Source organism: Canis lupus, chromosome 29 (genome assembly GCF_048164855.1).
Source record: "Canis lupus baileyi chromosome 29, mCanLup2.hap1, whole genome shotgun sequence".
Lineage (NCBI taxonomy): Eukaryota > Metazoa > Chordata > Mammalia > Carnivora > Canidae > Canis > Canis lupus.
In genome coordinates this window covers 30,708,359-30,728,684 of record NC_132866.1, presented here as the reverse complement: position 1 = coordinate 30,728,684, position 20,326 = coordinate 30,708,359, and the positions used below count along the sequence as shown (strand labels likewise).

At 38.0% G+C, this 20,326-nt stretch overlaps 1 protein-coding gene across 3 annotated transcripts in view; it reads right to left on the bottom strand.

Moving 5' to 3' along the window:
• The window catches only part of ARHGAP19 (Rho GTPase activating protein 19), a 62,935-nt gene that overhangs the window by 13,315 nt on the left and 29,294 nt on the right, over positions 1 to 20,326 (bottom strand). For 2 of the 3 annotated variants that reach the window (XM_072805834.1, XM_072805833.1), the window contains exons 4-8: positions 18,905 to 19,114; positions 16,510 to 16,736; positions 14,125 to 14,211; positions 4,099 to 4,164; positions 2,328 to 2,519 (exon numbers count right to left, since the gene is read on the bottom strand). In XM_072805834.1, the coding sequence (XP_072661935.1) occupies positions 2,328 to 2,519; positions 4,099 to 4,164; positions 14,125 to 14,211; positions 16,510 to 16,736; positions 18,905 to 19,114 (782 nt within the window). The remainder of the gene's footprint in view (positions 1 to 2,327; positions 2,520 to 4,098; positions 4,165 to 14,124; positions 14,212 to 16,509; positions 16,737 to 18,904; positions 19,115 to 20,326) is intronic. The other variant, XM_072805835.1, reaches the window with a different exon arrangement.

Genomic DNA, 20,326 nt, shown 5'->3' with positions numbered 1-20,326 from the left:
GAAGGAGGAACCTATACATTAAAAAGGACCAAACAGCAGTACCACCAAAAAAAAAAAAAAAAAAAAAGCACGCTCTTTGGTCATGTCACTTCTAGGAAAAAATCTGCAATGAAAATACCTATAAACAAAAATTTATAAGATAAAAAATAACCTAATTCCCAAATATGTCCAGTTGCTGTTAAAAATGTTCACAGCCCCCTCTTTTTTTTTAAGATTTTATTTATTCATGAGACACACACAGAGAGAGGCAGAGACAAAGGCAAAGGGAGAAGTAGGCTCCCTGTGGGTAGCCCAATGCGAGACTCAACCCCAGGACCCCAGGATCTCAACCTGAGCCAAAAATGGACACTCAACCACTGACCCACCCAGGCATCCTGTTCACAGCCTTTTAACAATACAGAAAATGATCATGATATAATATTAAATGAAAAGAATAGGAATATTAAAAACTGAACATATATTATGATCTCAAGCAAAAGAAAAAAATGTCAAATACATATTCATGGAAAGTAACACTAGAAGAAAATACTCCAAAACTTTTATCAGTGGTTATCTCAGGATGATTACAGGTGATTTTTCTTCTTTATACTCTACTGGAAGTTGTGCTGCTTCTACAGTGAATATTTATTATTTTTATAATCACTAAGAGAAAAATCAGGAAATAGTAAAATTAATAGTTTCTTCAAAACAAAAGGGCAATATTATTTTTTTTGTATATTTTTTTATTGGAGTTCGATTTGCCAACATATAGTATAATACCCAGTGCTCATCCCATCAAGTGCCCCCAAAAGGGCAGTATTTTAAACGTATGCAAGAATTTATAAGCATGCATGAGAAAATAAAAGAAAGTATGTGGTATGGTCCGAACTATGCAGAAATTTATCGCTATGAAAAAGCCTGAAAGAAACACCCAAAATGTAAACACTGGTGGGATGAATGATTTATTTTCTTCTTAACCTTTTCTATAATTTCCTATTTTTCTAAAAAGAGCAAAAATGTTAGTTTTTCCTTGTAATGTCTTTAACATTCTATTCTTGATGACAGAAGTCATGACACTTGTCCTACCTGAATTGCTCTTAGTTTCTATCAAGAATTAAATCACTACACTGCTTTGAATCTACAATAATACTAGGCTTTGAATCTACAATAATACTAGGCCAACATCTTTGAAAATTCGAGTCATAACACAATTTGCTAGATCTCAAAGTAACTTCAAAAAATCTAACAGAAAACTTCTCTTGAAGGAGTGTCAATTTTTTTTTAAGATTTTATTTATTTATTCATGATAGACATAGAGAGAGAGAAAGAAAGAGAGAGAGAGAAAGGCAGAGACACAGGCAGAGGGAGAAGCAGGCTCCATGCCAGAAGCCCGACGTGGGACTCGATCCCGCGACTCCAGGATCACGCCCTGGGCCAAAGGCAGGCGCTGAACTCCTGAGCAAACCCAGGGATCCCCCAGGACTGTCCATTGTTAAGAACAGCTCAGTTCAACATTTTCTGAGCACATGGTTATGTCTGACCCTACACTTCAGATTAAGTATTAAAAAATAAATAAAAAGAGACCTCCCTCAAGAAGGTCCCAGTTGACTAAGAAGAGGCTGACCTGTGTGTTCAGCTCAAATTCAAGAGGAATTGAGACAAAATAAATTTCCCAAGAAAGAAACTAACCAAGTCATTGGGATTTACTCAAACTACACTTTGAGTCTCAAAATGGCAAATGGAGACCTAATTTTACTCCCATAACCCCAAAATAAACAAACTTAGCTACCAGAATTCCTACTTTCTAACACCAACTTAGGCCCCTGAATTTATAGTGTTTTCTAACTGCAAACAACTCATTAGTAAGAGCTACCACTTTTGCTCTGCTACGCCAGCCACTTTACATATTCCTTCTAATCTTTACATAGTCATGAAGCATAGACATTTCAATTACCTCTTGAAAAAACCAAGAAAATTGAAATGTAGAAAGATTAAATTATTTGCCAAGAAAATCTGAAGGATTTAAACTTTGGAACAATATATCTCAACTGCTGGTTCTCTCTCAGCATGCTTGGTACATGACCAAAATGTGAGAAACTCTAACCATACTTAGATCTTTCTGTTTAATTCTAGAAATCCCAGAGCCTCCACTCCTTTCTGTAGTGGGGTAGGAGGACAGAGACTGCCACTGAGGTTCCAATGACTAGTTTGCTTTCTTGACTGAGCCAAGCTGGGGCCAATAAGAGAATCTTATTCTCTAAATGAGATGCTTAACAACATTCCCTAGGGATTCTACAACTTCAATCATATTGCTAAAGCCCTGTCACTGTTTCCCTGCCTTCAGGTACCTGTCTAATAAGTTGTTTCTTCTTTGCTGACTCTGGCATATTGTGAACATGTTGGAACAGTTCTCTCAATGCCTCTTCCGTACGCTGCTGGGTCTCCTCCTGGTGAGAGCAGGAATCCACCAAGTTCCGTTTCTGAGATTTTGCCAGTTGGAAGGACTTAGTAGAACATGAAGCTATCAGATCAAGATCATCCTAGAGAAAATTTTAAAGAAAAGCAAATTAATATATCCTGCCAGCTTTGTTTTCAGGTTCCTGCCACCCTGAAAAAAAAGAGGAAGAAGTGGGGAGCATGGTATACTCCTATACCTAGGAATAAGAAAAATCTAAATATAATTATCACATGAAGAAAAATCTGTAATTACAGACTATATAAATAGCCTACTCCCAAGACAGCCTAGAGAACCTAAATTCATTTAGAATATTACCACCAAAAATTATATTTATAAAGAGTTCAATTTTCAAAGCATCTTTTAATTGCACATAACTCTCACTGCTATCCTATGAAGTAAGCAGAGAAAGTATCATTCCCATTTGATAGAAGAAAAAATTGAAGTTAAACTCTAAGTTTAAAGTCATTTGGATACTAAAGTGACAGACTCATCCTGGAGACCAAGTGCACAGACTCTTGGCCAGTGCTCTTTCCTACATACAGGAACATTATGGGATAACTACACAGCAGTGGTTGAGGAACAGAAACAACTCTCTAAGAGAAGCTACACTCCAGTTGAAACAAGTTGAAATCATATATTGTTGTCCTGGTCACACCAAATATTTACTGAATGAGAGGCAGAAACAAACAACAGAAACAACCGCGTAAGACAACAGCTTAAGTTTCTAACCAAAACAGACTAAATAAGAGATCATCAAAAAGTACTTGTGAAGTTCTTTAAACTTCTCAGTTTTAAAGCTTAATAATTATATATAATCTTATTAATAAGCATCACACATTTGCTTTCTAAGCTCACGTGGTCTCAAGTCTTTGAAATGTTTGACAGTGTTACCACTGAACCTGAAACAAGAATGTATTATAGAAAACTGTGATTTCCCAGGGAAGGCCCATGGAGCCCCCTGAGCGCTGCCTGCAGGACAGATGTTCCTTCCCACTTGTCTTCTTTCCTGGACAAGTTGCATAGCTGCAAGTTAAGAATGTGGTACAGGGATCCCTGGGTGGCGCAGCGGTTTGGCGCCTGCCTTTGGCCCAGGGCACGATCCTGGAGACCCGGGATCGAATCCCACATCGGGCTCCCGGTGCATGGAGCCTGCTTCTCCCTCTGCCTGTGTCTCTGCCTCTCTCTCTCTCTCTGTGTGTGACTATCATAAAAAAAAAAAAAAAAAAAAAAAAAAAGAATGTGGTACATTTGGCAGTCAACTTATTTTAATAAATTAAACAATATTAAAAAAAAAGAAAACTGTGATTTACTGCTGTAAAATATTTAATACATTTGCTATTTACAGACTGTTATATCATATGCTTCAGAATGCACAGGGGCTTTATGAAAATCTTTAAACATGCAATCTATGCCATCACTCATATGTAGAGGATCCCATCTACCAGTGGAGCACCTCTGAAAGGAAACAAGACTATGCAGAGGCACTTTTATTTCAACATGTAACTTTCCTCTCAGTCTTTTTCCTCATCTCAAACTGACTAGATAATTTTGAACTATAACACATTTTATTTTCCATGGCTTTACTTTGATTTCACACTTTAACTCCATTAATCTTAATTAACTCTTCCTTGTTGGGGCTAAAAGCCATTTCTTATTCTTACCTTTGATGCTTGAGTTCTGGAGCCCAAATAGTGCAGTCTGGCACATTCCCGAATATAAACAGGAGCCTGGGCAGAATATAAAAGAAAACCAAGAACAAGTAGTTAGCAGTATCTAAAATTATTTCAGACCACAAGAACAGTGATTCTCTCTCTTTTTTTTTTTTTTTAAGATTTTATTTATTCATTTGAGATAGAGCACAAGCAGGGCAGAGGGAGAAGCAGACTCCCTGCTGAGCAAGGAGCCCAACACAGAACTCGATCCCAGAACCCTGGGATCATGACCCAAGCCAAAGGCAGATACCAACTAACTGAGCCACCCAGGCGTCCCAGAACAGTGATTCTCAAAATAATCTGCTGGCAGATTATTTCAGAAAAATAAAGGATCCTCAAAATGTCCTATTTTAGCTTCCTTTCTCTTGCCACCAAAATGATATTTCAACAAATCTGACAGGAAAACTGTTTTTGAGAAGACACTACTGTAATTTTTTAAAAAGATTTTGTTTATTTATTCATGAGAGATACAGAGAGAGAGGCAGAGACATAGGCAGAGGGAAAAGCAGACTCCATGCAGGGAGCCCGATGTGGGACTCAATCCGGGAACTCCAGGATCATGTCCTGCCTGAGCCAAAGGCAGACGCTCAACTGCTGAGCCACCCAGGCATCCCGACACTACTGTTATTTTAAAAATCAGGTATAGGATCCCTGGGTGGCGCAGCGGTTTGGCGCCTGCCTTTGGCCCAGGGCACGATCCTGGAGACCCAGGATCGAATCCCACATCGGGCTCCCGGTGCATGGAGCCTGCTTCTCCCTCTGCTTGTGTCTCTGCCTCTCTCTCTCTCTGTGACTATCATGAATAAATAAATAAAATCTTTAAAAAATAAAAAAAAAATAAAAAAAAAAATCAGGTATGGAAAAAAAAATAAATAAATAAATAAATAAAAAATAAAAATCAGGTATGGCATGTATATACTCAAATGAACCAGAAACAAAAATATAGACATTCGTAGTAATGTTTATCTTTGGCAAAAACTACCCCAAAAGAGGCACCTGGGTAGCTCAGTCAGTTAAGCAGCCAGCTCTTTTTTTTTTTTTTAAGATTTATTTATTTATTCATGAGAGATACAGAGAGAGAGAGAGAGAGGCAGAGAGGCAGAGACAAGCAGAGGGAGAAGCAGGCTCTTCGCAGGAGCCCCACGTGGGACTCGATCCTGAATTCCAGGATCACGACCTGAGCCGAAGGCAGACGCTCAACCTCTGAGCCACCCAGGTGTCCCAGTAGCCAGCTCTTGATTTCAGCTCAGGTCACAATCTCAGGGTCCTGGGATTGAGCCTCATGTGGGGCTCTGTGCTCAGTGGTGAGTCTGCTTGAGTTCTTCTCCCTCTGCCCCTCCCCGCACATGCAAGCTAACATATAAGTTAAAAAAAAAATAGGGTCCCTGGGTGGATCAGTCGATTGAGCATCTACCTTCGGCTCAGGTCATGATCCCAGGATCCTGAGATCAAGTCCTGCATTGGACTCCTTGCTCAGCAGGGAGCCTGCTTCTCCCTCTGCCTCTGCCCTTCCCCTGCTTATGCTCTCTGTCTCTCTCTGACAGATATAAATAAATAAAATCTTAAAAAAATAAAAATAAACACCACCCCCCAAATCCTTACAAATTACAAGTAGTCTCTAAGTCACATTTTAAAATCACTACAGAGAACAAAAAAAAAAATAAATAAAATAAAATAAAATAAATAAAATAAAATCACTACAGAGGAATCCCTGGGTGGCGCAGCGGTTTGGCGCCTGCCTTTGGCCCAGGGCGCGATCCTGGAGACCCGGGATCGAATCCCACATCGGGCTCCTGGTGCATGGAGCCTGCTTCTCCCTCTGCCTATGTCTCTGCCTCTCTCTCTCTCTCTCTCTCTGTGACTATCATGAATAAATAAATAAAAAAATCTTTAAAAAAAAAAAAATGAAAGAAGGGAGGGAGAAAAGGAAAGAAGGAAGAAATGCTTTATGATCTTATAGGAGTGATTTCCAGTATCTACTGTTGAGTGAGAAAAATTATGGAATGGTATATAAAGTACCTGTGTAAGAGAGAAGGAACATACACACACATACACACTTATTTGATTTTACAAAAAGAAACAGAAAAAGAAGCAGGATAGGGCAGCCCAGGTGGCTCAGCGGTTTAGCACTGCCTTCAGCCCACGGGTGACCCTGGAGACCCGGGATCGAGTCCCACTTCAGGCTCCCTGTGGGAAGCCTGCTTCTCCCTCTGCCTGTGTCTCTGCCTCTCTCTCTTTCTGTGTCTCTCATGAATAAATTTTTTAAAATCTTAAAAAAAAAAAAAAAAAACAGAAGCAGGATAAACCAGAAAATAATGAAAATGGTTACGACAATGACTGAGTTTTCTATAAGTATATCTTTTTGTGTAGTTTTGACTTTTGAACCATGTAAATATTCTACAGATTCAAAAAATACAATTAAATCCAAAAGGAGGGGATCCCTGGGTGGCTCAGCAGTTTAGCGCCTGCCTTTGGCCCAGGGCACGATCCTGGAGTCCCGGGATCGAGTCTTATGTCGGGCTCCCGGCATGGAGCCTGCTTCTCCCTCCTCCTGTGTCTCTGCCTCTCTGCCTCTCTCTCTCTCTCTCTCTCTCTCTCTGTATATCATAAATAAATAAATCTTAAAAATAAATAAATAAATAAATAAATCCAAAAGGAAAAAAAGCAAACCCTAAAACTGAAAACAAACAGGAAAAAAAATGAATATATCTATATATATGATTGATAACATGTGTAGATGATAGTATCTGTGTATATGATAAACACATAAAAAGAATTATTCCACCTAACTTTTGAAAACTATATTCTGACTATATATCCTTAGTGAAATATATTCAAGGGAAAAGGAACTGTAAGGAAAGCTTATATCGTAAACTTCAATCAGCAGGTTTACATAGGCTTACTTTTAAAACTAATTTTTTAAAGTTTTTTTTTAATTCTTTTGTTTATTTGAGAGAGAGTACCCAAAGGTGGTGTAGAAGGAGAAAGAGAAGCAGGCTCCCAGCTGACAAGGAGTCCGATGTGGAGCTCAATCCCAGGACCCTGAGATCATGACCTGAGCCAAAGGCAGACGTTTAACTGACTGAGCCACCCAGGTGTCCCAAAACTAATTTTTTATATATTGATATTTTATATATTGCAAGATAATGCAAATAGCATATAAATGCTATTAAAATCTGGAATTTGCAATGTGCAAAACAGATACAAATATAAAGTAAAAGAAGTCAGGCAGCCCGGGTGGCTCAGTGGTCTAGTGCTGTCTTCCGCCCAGGGCGTGATCCTGGAGACCCAGGATCGAGTCACATGTCAGACTCCCTGCGTGGAGCCTGCTTCTCCCTCTGCCTGTGTCTCTGCCTCTCTCTCTCTCATGAATAAATAGATAAATCTTTAAAAATAAATAAATAAAAATAAAGTAAAAGAAGTCAAGAAAAAGCTCTGGGATGTTAAATCTGAATTGGAAATATTAATATGAACTGATGATTTCTTTTTTAAAAATATTTTAGTCGACTTTTTGCCCTCAAAGAGCCTAAAAGCAATGATACCCCAGAAACAATGAGTAAATCTCGTGTCACTCAAAGAAACCAGGGCTCCTTGAAGAAAATAATTGATTTCAGGCCCAGGGCAGAGCAAAGGCAAAGTGAGCTGAGGACATTTTATGCCAGGAAGGAAACATTCAGACTAATGGAGTCCTGTCAAAAAGACACAGCAGGAAGAGCTTGCAAGGGCTCTCACTGGCCAAATTTGAGATAATTTGAAAATTAAAATTAACAACTACAATTGACTAACACGTTGAATAACTACAAACCTATGAGTCTATAGAGATATTAATAAAAAAAGAGAATGAAACAGAGGAAAGGAAAGCTCTATTCAAGAGAAAAAGGTCAGCTAATAGAGATTAAATAATAGAATTAGAAAATGCTACTTTGTAACATTCAATATAATCATAGATTCCAGCAGGATTACCAATGAATGCTAAAATCATTACATTAGGCAATCACCCTGCAGGTTACTTACTAATTGCAAAAGGGAAAATGTACCTTTATAACTGAGAGATGTGGCAGTTAGCAAAATTAGCATCACTGAGAGTGAGACAATCTGACATTCTGTGCTTCCTAATGTGATGCAATATGATGCAATAAGATGTACACAAACATCACCTATGAATCATTGCCAAAAATGTTTAACATGAATCTAATCAAGCCTCCAGACCTAACTTACAATTTACAGGAACTACAAAGAAAAGGACAGAGAAAAAGCCTTGAGAAAATAAGACAAATTTAAAGTATGGAAAATTCTATAACCCAAATTGGCCTGAATGCTTCAATAAATCAATAACATGAAGAAAAAGCATAGGGGCTGTTCCAGATTAAAAGTGACATAATAATCAAAAGCAATACATAAACCTCGATTAGCTTTCATAATTAAAAACAGGAGCTATGAAATACACTCTTAAGACAACTGGGGAATTTGAATCTGTATTGAATATTAGCTAATATGAAATTCTTAATAATTTTCTTAGACATGATAATGGTACTCTAACCATTAGAAGAATGTTCTTATTCTTAGGAAATATATGCTTAAGTACTTAGATGTGAAGTTCCATGATATCTACAATTTACATCAGGGGTTCAACCAAAAACAAAAACAAAAGCATGAATATATGGAGTAAGATAAAGCAAATATGGCCAATAGTAACATATGTTGAATCTTAGAGTTGTATGAGTGTTCACTGTTTTTCAACTTTTATCTATATTTGAAAAACTTCATAATAAAGTTTTAAAAAGAGTCTTGAGACAAAAACTTTATGACATCTACAGTTTAATTTTTACCTTGGTAAACTATAAGGTAGAGCTCAAAAACCAAAGGATTAAAGATTTTATCTATTTATTCATGAGAGACACAGAAAGAGAGGTAGAGACATAGGCAGAGGGAGAAGTAGCCTCCTCACGGGGAGACTGATGCAGGACTCAATCCCAGGACCCCGGGATCACAACCTGAGCTGAAGGCAGACGCTCAACCACTGAGCCACCCAGGTGCCCCAGCAGATGGGCTTAAATGAAAACCTGGAGGTGGGGATCCCTGGGTGGCTAAGCAGTTTAACCCCTGCTTCCGCCCAGGGCGTGACCCTGGGGACTCGGGATCGAGTCCCACGTTGGGCTCCCTACATGGAGCCTGCTTCTCCCTCTGCCTGTGTCTCTGCCTCTGTGTGTCTCTCATGAATAAGTAAATAAAATCTTTAAAAAAAAAAAAAAGAAAGAAAGAAAACCTGGAGGTGTTAAGTATTTTACTGTTCAGGGAGAATCAACAAATGGCCTTCCCACATAAAATGGGAATTAGCCTTAAATGTAGATGGTTATAAGTCCCTAAGAAAAGATACTGTGACTTGGGTTGGGGAGACAAAACCAGACTGGGTCGGGGGCATCTGGGTGGTTCAATCAGTTGGGCCTCCAACTCTTGGTTTCAGCTCAAGTCATGATCTCATGAGTTGTGGGATCAAGCATCAAGCCCCAAGTCCGACACTGTGTCCAGTTCTGCACTCAGTAGGGAATCGGCTTGAGAATCTCCTTCCTGCCCCCCCTTGAAAGCATGGGATGGGGGAAGGGGACTTTTTATCAAATAAATAAATAAATCTTAAAAAAAAAAAACTAAACTTCAAACTGCTGGTCACAAGGACTGATAATAGCAGAGGCTAGAACTATAAATAGGAAGAATTTTAAGGGAAAAAAATACAAAGAACACAGAATGAGGCAACACAGAATCTGAGGATTAGGAGGTAAAAAGTCCATCCAAAGAAGCCTGAGAACAAGAAGACACAACAAAGCACAAGAACAACAAACCTGGGATAAAACAGGACCTCAGAAAAAAGTGATAGAGCATAGAGAACAATCAACCATTTTTTCATCCAAAGGAAAAGCTCAGGGAAGAACCTAATCAGACAAAGAAGTGAGGCAGGGGCCCATAAGGACAACAGGTCTGATGGGAATATCAAAGAGGAGAGACCTAAGACCAAAATAAACCTCAAAAGAAATGTTCTTTCTCTCCTTCAGAGATCAACAGAGGCTCATAGAGTCCTCATGCTAGTCTGGAAACAAAGATAAAATAGCAAACAAGAACCAAAGCCCAAAAGATGAGGGGCTGAAACAGGGATCTTAGAAAAGGAAAAAAAAAAAAAGAGTTAAAAACAGAATGCTTGAAAGGGTCTAATAATTAGAACTATACCAAGCTGAATTACATCTAGAAGACCATACTCTTGTTTTACTTCTAAGATTTGTATGATTTCTATTCTAAAAAACCTTCACAGTGATATACTATATGGGAAAAGGGATTTTGTTGGTGTGGTTAAGAACCTTGTGGGATACCTGGGTAGCTCAGTAGTTGAGCGTCTGCCTTCGGCTTAGGGCATGATCCCAAGGTCTGGGGATCAAGTCCTGCATCGTGCTCCCTGCAAGGAGTCTGCTTCTCCTTCTGCCTATGTCTCTGCCTCTCTGTGGCTCTCATGGATAAATAAATAAAATATTTTTAAAAAAAATTTTTTAAGATAAGAACTGTGCAATGGGGAGATTACCTAGATTATCCACATGGGTCCTTAAAAACCGAGAAACATTCCCAGCTGTAGTTAGAAATAACAGATAGACACAATATTGCTAGCCTTGAAGACAAAGGAAGGGAACCATGAGCCAAGGAATGTAGGTAACCTCTAGAAGTTGGGAGAAGGCAAGTAAACAAATGCTCTCCTAGAACATCCAGAAATGAATGCAGCCCTGCCAACCCTGATTTTAGCCCAGTGAGACTCCTATAGACTTATGACCTACAGAACTGTTAGGATAACAAATTTGTGTTAAGTCACTTAAAATCCTTCATAGTTAAGTACAACTCCATTGTATACTTGAATTATGTACAGTAGACAATGGACAAGGGAGAAAGGACTCCACAGGTAGAGAGATCCAAAGGTGGAAGGCTAGAAACCCTGGGGTACAGTGAGATCTCAGAGATCCCACCTCTCTTTTAACTTATGAGTGGTAGACTATGAAAAGTTAACCTATAGCAATAGTAAGAAGAGAATTTGATGAAGGAGAGTTCTATTAGGTACTAGAAATTCCCCATTTTGATTCACAACTACTGTCAGGTAACTGCCTTCCTCTCCATAATCACATGCTTTAGAACTAGTTGTTCCCCTCAACAGGAAGTATATAAAGAACAGGTTTGAAAGATCTTTGTTCATCATTAAAAATCATTCATTCAGGGCACATGGGTGGCTCATCAGCTGAACGTCCAACTCTTGATTTTGGTCATGAGATCATGTCCCATATCAGGCTCTATGCCCAACACAGAATGTGTTTGGGATCCTTTCTCTCCCTCTCCCCTTGCCTCTGCCCACCCCCACTGCGTGCTCATGCTCTCTCTCTCTCTCTCAAAAAAACAAAAACAAATAAACAAACAAAAAAATCTCTGTCCTGTTGTCCTTTGTCTACTATTCTAATTTACTTATCTAGATCTTGACCTCTAACTGATGATAATCTTTGACCTCAGCACTCAAGCCCCTGATGTGGCCCTGACCCTTTATTTTCCAGCCTACTAAGATTCTGATCTTTCATTTCTAAACTCTGGACCCTGGATCACTCCCCATTCTATAGTTGATAAATCCTAGGGTGGCCTCCATGTTCATACCCTACATTACTATAAAGCTACAGTCATCAAAATACTGTGGTACTGGTATAAAGACAAATACACAGACTAACTGATTAAACTAGGTCCAGAAATAAACCTTCACATATACAGTCAAATGATTTTCAATAAGTGTGCCATGACTATTCAATGGACAAAGGACAGGTTTTCAACAAATGGTGCTAGAAAAACTAGATACTCACAGCATTAGAATAAGGTTGGACACTTACCTAACACCATAAAGAAAAACTAACTTAAAATAGATTCATAACCTAAATATAAGACCTAAAACTATAACATTCTTTTTAAAAAGCATAGGACAAAAGCTTCTGGATTTGGCAATGATTTCTTGCATATGACACCAACGGCACAGGCAACAAAAGGAAAAAAATAAACAAATGGGGAATTCACAAAGTTTTTCAATTGTGTATAGCAAGACTCTATCAACTGAGTAAAAAGGCAACCCACAGAATGGGAGGAAATATTTGCACATCATATATCTATCCAGATATATAAAGAATTCCTACAACTCAACAATAAAAGAACCCAATTCAAAAATGGGGAAAGGCCATGAACAGACATTTCTCCAAAGAAGACATATAGATAGGCAATAAGCATGTGAAAAGATGTTTAAAACCTCTCTAATCATTAAGGAAATGCAAACCAAAACTATAATATACCCACCTCATAGCTATTATCAAAAAAAAAAAAAAACAAAATAACAGAATAAGTATTGGTGAGGATGTGAAGAAATGGGAAACCTTGTACATCACTGGCAGGAATGTAAAATGATACAGCTGCTATATTAAACATTATGGCAGTTCCAATAGAATTACCATATGACCCAGTAATTCTACTTCTGGGTATATACCCCAAAGAATTAAAAGCAGTGTCTCGGGATCCCTGGGTGGCGCAGCGGTTTGGTGCCTGCCTTTGGCCCAGGGCGCGATCCGGGAGACCCTGGATCGAATCCCATGTCGGGCTCCCGGTACATGGAGCCTGCTTCTCCCTCTGCCTGTGTCTCTGCCTCTCTCTCTCTCTCTCTCTCTGTGACTATCATAAATAAAAAAATAAAAAATAAAAAAAAAGAAAAGCAGTGTCTCAAAAAAGATATCTGTACACCCATGTTCATAGCAGCATTATCCACAAGAGTTAAAACATGGGAGCAATCCAAGTGTCCTTAACAAATGATAAATGTGGTGCATAGATGAAAGGAATATTACTCATCCTTAAAAAAAAAAAAAAGAGGAAATTCTGACAAATGTTACAACATGGATGAACTGTGCTAAATGATGAAAGCATGCTAAATGAAATAAGCCAATCACAAAAAATTGATTCTAGGGATCCCTGGGTGGCGCAGCGGTTTGGCGCCTGCCTTTGGCCCAGGGCGCGATCCTGGAGACCCGGGATCGAATCCCACATCGGGCTTCCGGTGCATGGAGCCTGCTTCTCCCTCTGCCTGTGTCTCTGCCTCTCTCTCTTTCTCTCTCTGTGACTATCATAAATAAATAAAAAAATTAAAAAAAAAAAAAAAAAAAAAAAATTGATTCTACTTATTGAAGTACTTAGTGAAATGCTCTCTTAATTCTCAACCTTTCCAGATGGCAAGATGTTAAAATTAAGAAATTCATTATAAGAAAGTGTGCTATAAAGAAAAGGCCAAGGATATGACTCTACAACTTTTTGTTTGAATCTTATAAACATCAAAAGGTCACAACTTTCAGTCATACAAAGGATCTTTTCAAGAGAATAAAGATCCTCTCAATCAAACCAGAGGACTTCTAAGAAGGTGAAAGGTATTGTCCCTAAACTTCAGCCTGTCTCTCTGCAAGAGACCATGGTGGAAAAGGGTTTGTCTTCAAAAGATCTGTATATGTAGCTTTTGTCTAATGGAGTGAATCCCTCTGAAATCGACAGAACCACACAATTGAGAAAACTATGTGGGCAGAAACACTGATAAGTTTGGACTAAAAGGGACAAAGGGTACAAAATGAAAGGAGACCGTCAGACCCTCAAAATTCTACTGGTAGCAAGTAGCCAGGATAAACTCACTCAACTGCCAATACACACCCACTTTCATAAAAAAGAAGGATGACTCAGGGTAGAACCAATTATCCTACTCAGCCTCCAGGTACCTTCCTATTCCTCCCCACCTTGGTTATTTTCTCTGGGTTTTGCCACTGTCCAATCTGGTTTCAAGTCCCAGTCAGGACCTTTCTTATTAGTCATCCTTCTAGCGCTGCTGAGGATCCCACCATGCTTCAACCTCCTTATCTTATTACCAACAAAATCCCATCACACTTAACCTACCTTAAAAAGTTTCTGTGAGTGTTTAATCATAAAAGCCATCCCATTGTTCAACTTTGTGATATTCTCTTGGAGGTCATTTGCTGTGACCTATTCAGAGGAAAAGAAACCAAAAGAGGGTGATTAAGAGCTGGGAGGTAGAAGAGATACTCCATTTACTTACCAATAAGTCTTTCAAAGGTATAGTGGTTTCCTTCTCTAACAAAGGTGCCTCTAAAATAATAATTCTGGAAAGGCTTTTTGGTTCAGCAGGTTTCTACTGAATATGACATAAACTAGGAGAAACCACATATCCCTGAAATCACCAAGAAATCTCAAGAAATCCTTAAGAACCAATCTTTGTTTCCTAATTCTGCTTGAGAATTATACATGCAAGCAGAGTTGGTAAAGAAAATCTAGTCTGGGATTCAAAATGGGCAGGAAGTTGGGACGCCTGGGTGGCTCAGTGGTTAAGTGTCTGCCTTTGGCTCAGGGTGTGGTCCTGGAGTCCCAGGATCTAGTCCCACATTGGGCTCCCCTCGAGGAGCCTGCTTCTCCCTCTGCCTGCATCTCTGCCTTTTGCTGTCTCTCACAAATAAATAAATTTTAATTTTTTTTAATGTTTATTTATTTTTTTTTAAGATTTTATTTATTTATTCATGATAGACACAGAGAGAGAGACAGGCAGAGACATAGGCAGAGGGAGAAGCAGGCTCCATGCAGGAGCCTGAAGTGGGACTTGATCCCGGGACTCCAGCATCATGCCCTGGGCCAAAGGCCGGCACTAAATCGCTGAGCCACCCAGGGATCCCCCCCAAATATTTTTTTTAATGGGCAGGGAGAACAGAATCTATACCAACCACCAAGGACACTGCATCTTTGGAGAAACTGGAATTTCTCCAAGGGTTTTAGAGAATTGTCACTACTAATTGATACCAAATGTGACATCTGTTTCTTAAAAACACAAATGGTCAATCATTTTCTTTTTGTTTCTCCTGCCTCTTTTTTAAAAGTATTTGAGCATCTCTATTGTCCCAAAGCCCTCACTCTCAATATCCATCTTTATTACTTAATCTGTTTGCTTTTACCAAGATCTCTTAATATTTCTTTGTATAGGCACAGATTACTCACTCTTTTTTCAAAATTTCAGTTGGCTGGTTCAAAAATTCTTTCATTAGGAGGTTTGATCTCCTTAACATGAATAAATGTTGGTGTGTCCTTTTCTTCTTACCCCACCCCACCTTTGTCTGGGAAGAGGTTCTTCCCGCCTGGAACATTACATTTTTTCACATTACATTTTTTCACATTACATTTTTTCACTAGTTAATCGTTAGGTAAAGTGTTCCACACAACTGTCCTCCTTTTTTTTTTTTTTTTTTTTAAATAAAGTAAATTCTCGAAACTCAGTGTGAGGCTAGAACTCATGACCCCCAAGATCAAGAGCCACATGTTCTACCAACTGAGCCACTCAGGCACCCCACAACTAGTCTCCTTAATTTTCTTTTTTCTCATCTCTTATAATCCCAAAAATCTTTTATAAATTACTATATCCTATCTATTTCTATTATATTCTAACAACTTTATAAGTGATAAAGTGCTAATTTATGTCCAGATTACAGAGGAAGAGCCTAAGCATAAAAAGGGTAAAGGATACAAATAATATATAGCTGGTTTGCAACTTCCAACGCAAATACTCTGGCTCCCGATTCCATTACACAGTAAAGCCTATATTATGAATGGGCAGGAACATAAAGCTATGTCCCTCCAGGTTAAAAATTAGTTTAAAAGACTTCTAATTTAAAAATTAAATGAATGAATGAATGAATGAATGAATGAATGAATAAATAAATAAATAAATAAATAAAAGACTTCTAATCATTTATTTCTCACATAAGTCATTGAGAAAGCCATGTTCTCAGATATTAAAAAAAAAAATTTCAGCTTTATCCAAGGAGAGCATATCTACAGGAAATAGAAAAGTTAGGATAAGGCAGGATTGCTCTATATCACCTTACCTAAAAGCTTAGCAACATTAACCTGTAAAACTGTATGGCTCTAGTCTAAATTTATACCATGCAATCTTCAGAAATCAATTTGTTCCTATCAAGAAGGAATATATAGTGACCAGCCAAAATGAGTCTTCTAGTTTAGTTAGTAGCTATAATTTTCCACTAAGAGCTTCCACTAATAAACTGTCTTTCAGGTTTATGAGATTGATTTATACATGAGTTTACAAGAACTGGCCTCTTCCAGTTGATGACTCCTAAATGAGCCAATAAAGTATGTTTCTAACCTTGTAAAGCTGAAGAGTAGACCTTGGACCCTTGATAACCTCACCAAGGTATAGCCAGAGGATGAGGCCCAGCCCAAGAAAAGCAAGCAGTATTTGCTCTTCCCCTCAACACTCACATTTTTTGGCCACAGGACATGGGGTGCAAACATAAGGGCAAGGTTATAGGCAGACATCTTATTCTTGTCTTGTTTCTTTGCTGTCTGGTACAGGAGATCAAGCAATAACTTCAGCAAGTTACGATTGGGTGGAGGAAGAATGAGGAAGAGCAACTGGAGAGCCTCAATTTGCCTCTCCTTATCCGGTACATTGGTCTTGTTTCCTTTATCATCAAACTGCATCAAATCTTGAGAACAAAAGAAATTATTGCAAAGGAGGATAAAAATACAAGTAAGAAAAATCAACATACCCACTATTATCCTCCCCTCAACTCCAATCAAAAAAAAGAAGAAAAAAGAATCAGGCATAAACAGAGATTACTGCAAAATATAATAACAAAGTATAATGTCAATGCAATCCAATAATAAAAAGACCAAAAAAATTTTTAAATAGGCAAAAGACCTGAATAGACATTCCTATAAATAAGATATACAAATGGCCAATAAGCATTTGTTTACTCTGTATCATTACCTATCAGGGAAAAGTAAATTAAAACCATAATGAGCTACTATTTCATATCCACTAGTATGGCTATTACCAAAAAAAAAAAACTGAAAATAAAAAGTGTTGTCAAGAATGTTGAGAAAATTAAGTCCTCCTACATTACTGGTGAGAATGTAAAATGGTGCACTTTGGAAAACAGTTTGGCAGTTCCTCAGAAAGCTAAAAGTAGTGTTACCATATGACGCTGCAATTCCATTCTTAGGTGGATATATTCTTAGGTATATAGAGAAATGAAAACATGTCCACACAGATCTTTGATTATGCCACCCCCTTCACTTTTCCTCACCCAGATATTTTACAGCTAAAAGAAGTATGACAGTGAATAACGTACTGATAATGGGGATGATCCACACAGCTCCTCAAGGAATCAGAATCACTGTTTCTCCCCTAAGAGGCTATACAGGTTATCAATAAAAAACAGTCCCCGGAATAATCGGAACTTCAAAGGACATAAATAATAACAATTTGGATATAATTCATGTAGACCTGAAAATGATTATAGTGTGTTGTTTAAACTATTTAAATTCAATAATAATTCCAATGTTAGGAAAGGTAGGTAATATTTCTAGAAACTATTCCTTGTTGACATGAAATTGAATACAAAATTCCCTCCCAGTTATCACCAAGGCATAGCAAATGTTACAACTATGCCACACCTCAATATGATTACAAAGAACACTGAGTCATGGGGTGGTGGAGCAGAGGATTTCAAATATTGTACTAAGGTAATCAGAATAAACATTCTTCATGTTAACACTTATAAAAAACATATCAATATCTTTTTTCAAGATCCAACTTTTTTCTCTCCAAAATAATTATGAAGTTATATAACATTCTAATAACATGTATTCATTTGTATTATCCAGATTGTCACTGAGAGTGCTAAAAAAAATCAAATCTCATTAGATTTTAGAAATTAAAGCTAGTTAAGTAATAAAAATTACTCAACATAAAAAAAAAAAACCTTATATTTTCCTTAAAATTAGAAGAGGAAAATGCCCATGGGCACAAAACCAAGTAAATGCAGTATAGATTTTGATGCTGTGTGCACTTAGAGCCTATAGCAGCCTAAGAGCTAGGCAATTTAAAAATGAATTCCCTACCACACAGACATAAAAGAGAATGAGGAAAATATGAGCTGAAAATGGAACATCCTCCAAGACATAAGTGAACAAAGCAAACCACAGAACCATGTATCTAATACCCTCTTATCGCATAAAAAGAGAGAAAAAGAATATATGTAAGTACTTGTTTGTAAATGTATAAAATACCTGTGGCAGGATACATTAGAAATCAATAGTATTGGTTGCCTCTGGGAAGAAAAACTGGGTAATTGGGGAACAGAGGTGGGAGACAGGCTTTTCATTGTATACTCTTGAATCTTTTGAATTTTGAACCATGTGAGTGTATTGCCTATTTAGAAAACAAAGTTATTTTCAAAAAACGAGTTTCCAAGATTAGAAATGATCTCAATTAAGGCATAGTAATACTTAGCAAAAGCCCCAAACTAAGGCAAATATAGCAAATCTGTAACCATCTCGGGTATGTGAATCAATCCAATGAAAAGTACTTATTTATTGAGCAACTAAAATGTTCAAAGCACAACGCTAGGATCCATCAGGGATACAAGAATAAATAAAACCCAGAATTTATCATCAAAGAAATTGATTTAGCAAGAAAAACACTTGATTAAATCAAACTTCATTGGCCAGTACTATCCAGAGAGCCCAAAATATCATGAAGTCTTAACCAATTTTAGAAGTACTGCTGTACAAACAACAGAAAATTCCAAACAACTTTACTCAGTCAAAAGATACTTATTTACATCTTCTTCTCATCTCCCATACTCACCAGCAATTTTGAGGTGCGCATGGAAATGTTTATGAGTCAGCAGGGGCTCAGGTAACTCTCCCAGAAACATCTTCAGCAAGGTAGCAACATCATTTGAATGAAACTCCCCTGATTCCAAGTCAATATCAGTTCCATTATTGAGAGCATCTCTTAAAATCTGCTGTCGGACACTATTCCCTGGTACTCTAAACAAACCCTCTACTCTCAAGTCTGTTTAGCATGGAAAAAACAGAGGACATGCAAAAAGGAAGCAAAAAGAAATTAAAATTAAGTCATCTAAGAGACTACTTTATATTTGAAAGACCCTTTATAAAGATCTTGAAGGAGCCTTTTTTCCCCTTTTCCCAGAAAAATTTTGAACCTACTAGCCCCCAAGACTTATCTGAACATCCCTGAGTACCTGAAAATGGTCTGCCCAGGACCAGGCACATCTGGAGACTGAATGACTGGATGAGCTTGAAAAGTAAGTTGGAAGAAAGCCAAATCTCCTAGAAGGCCCTTTCCCCTCTGATCATCTCAGACTTTGTCTGCAGGGGCTGAATTCATCTGTGGAAGTTTGTTCCTCCTCTAAATGGTTTCCCAGTCCAAAATGAATTGAGAGCCTCTGCACTGCCCCAGAAATTAGAACTCTAACCTACCAGATCTCCTTTTGGTCTGAGATTTCCAGAAGCTTAGGATCATTCCAACCAAACTGTTCTTCCCTTCCAACTAGGTTCTAAGCTAATATAAGAGGATAAAAAAAGATGGGAATGATAGTTTTGGTTCAATCTGTGAAAACCATGAGAGTTCATGTTTTCAGCTTAGGCATGTATTTATTTTTACATAGCCCCCTAATTCAGGAGTTCAAGTTCAAATGCCCAGAGGGCCAGACAGGTAATAGTAAATGAATGAAAGGGAATCAAAACAAACTAGAGAGCACATACTTGTGCTCTAGCTGACTGTGTCCAAGTGGGGGCCCCCAGGTACTAGATCTTCCTATCATCCAAAGAATTCAAAAACCTGGACTTTCCTTATTCCTCACTGATAACTGATTTTTCTTTAATTTAATCCTTTGCCAACCTAACAAAACATGAACACAGAGGACTCAAGTCCTTACACTATCAGTTTACAACTTCTGCTCTAGCTCCAACCACAGTGCCCCACATAAAATGTCATAAATAAACATTTGTATTGAATTTATCAAAGCATCACATATACTACACATTTCACATACACTCAACTGTACCAAGCACCTAGAGCAATGGCATAACCAGCAGGACTACCACAAAATGAATAGGAATTAAGCAAAGAGTGTATTTTAATTATAGAATTACAGAAATGAAAAGTATCTTTGGTGATAAATCACGTTCCCTTGAGTAAAGAATTGATTCTTAGGAACAATGTATTTTTCCAGGAAAAAAAAAAAAACCTGAGTCAAGGGGA